The sequence below is a fragment of the Chaetura pelagica genome, unplaced genomic scaffold, assembly GCF_000747805.2.
Source record: "Chaetura pelagica isolate M959 unplaced genomic scaffold, ChaPel_1.0 scaffold227, whole genome shotgun sequence".
NCBI classification, from domain to species: Eukaryota; Metazoa; Chordata; class Aves; order Apodiformes; family Apodidae; genus Chaetura; species Chaetura pelagica.
In genome coordinates, this window is record NW_009953796.1 from 944,406 (window position 1) to 945,327 (window position 922).

At 64.2% G+C, this 922-nt stretch overlaps 1 protein-coding gene across 1 annotated transcript in view; it reads right to left on the bottom strand.

Annotated features, from left to right (window-relative positions):
* The window catches only part of CIDEC (cell death-inducing DFFA-like effector c), a gene marked incomplete at its 5' end in the record, with an annotated part of 3,485 nt that extends 2,600 nt beyond the window's left edge, over positions 1-885 (bottom strand). The window contains 3 exon segments of the mRNA XM_010001108.1: positions 112-310; positions 509-658; positions 744-885. Of these exon segments, the coding sequence (XP_009999410.1) occupies positions 112-310; positions 509-658; positions 744-885 (491 nt within the window).
* Positions 886-922: the final 37 nt, after the last annotated feature.

Consider the following 922-nt stretch of genomic DNA (forward strand, 5'->3'; position numbering starts at 1 on the left):
AGGGAGGAAGGGGGTGAGCATCCCTCCTTGCACCCCATGGGGGTACAGGCAGAAGGGCTGGTTCCCCCCCCACTGCAGCATCCCCCTCAGTCTCAGAGCCACCTCTGGCACCCCCCAGCACTCACTTCATGAGGCGCCTGGCCCCGTAGCAGCGCAGGTCGTAGGACAAGCTGTAGGTGCCATAGAGTGTGGCCTTGACATTGAGGCAGCCCAGGTCCCGTGGGTTGGTCTTGTAGAGGTCAAAGGTGACGCAGGCGACATCGATCCTCCGAGGGGGCTTACGGGACAGGCTCAGCTGGTAGCCTGGGGTCTGGGGGAGACAGGGATGCGGGTCACCCACCCTCCCGCTCCCACCTCACCTGGCTACCTCCCAGTCTGGAATCATCTCAGTAGAGCTGGGTTAATGGTTGGACTTGATGACCTTACAGGTCTTTTCCAACCAGAAGGATTCTGTGCGATTCCGTGATCTCCCCGCCTGGTCCCAGAAGGGACAACCCTGTGCACCCACCTTGGGGGCAGCCCAGGTCTGCCCCTCGCACAGGGCCATCAGCACCGTCCCCTCCTCCAGCGTCCGGAAAAAAGACTCAGTCTCCACCGCCGTGCCATCCTCATCCAACACCAGCGAGACAGGACCCGGGGCGAGCAGGGCGCTCTGAGCCTGCAAGGGTGCTGGGGGTGAGCGGGGTGGCTGGACGGACTCCCCAGCAGACAGACAGACGGACAGACAGGCTGCCCTGGCTCACCTGGAGCAGCAGGTCGGCCAGGCTGTGCGCCATGACGCCCTTGCGCAGGCTGCGGTCCCTGTTGACCACACGGAAGGGTCGGGGTCGCAGGGCCGGGCTCAACAGCAGCTGCTGGGTCATGGAGGCGCTCGCCGAGACGCATCTAGGGGAGGGATTAGGGGATTGGGGGTGTCCTGAGA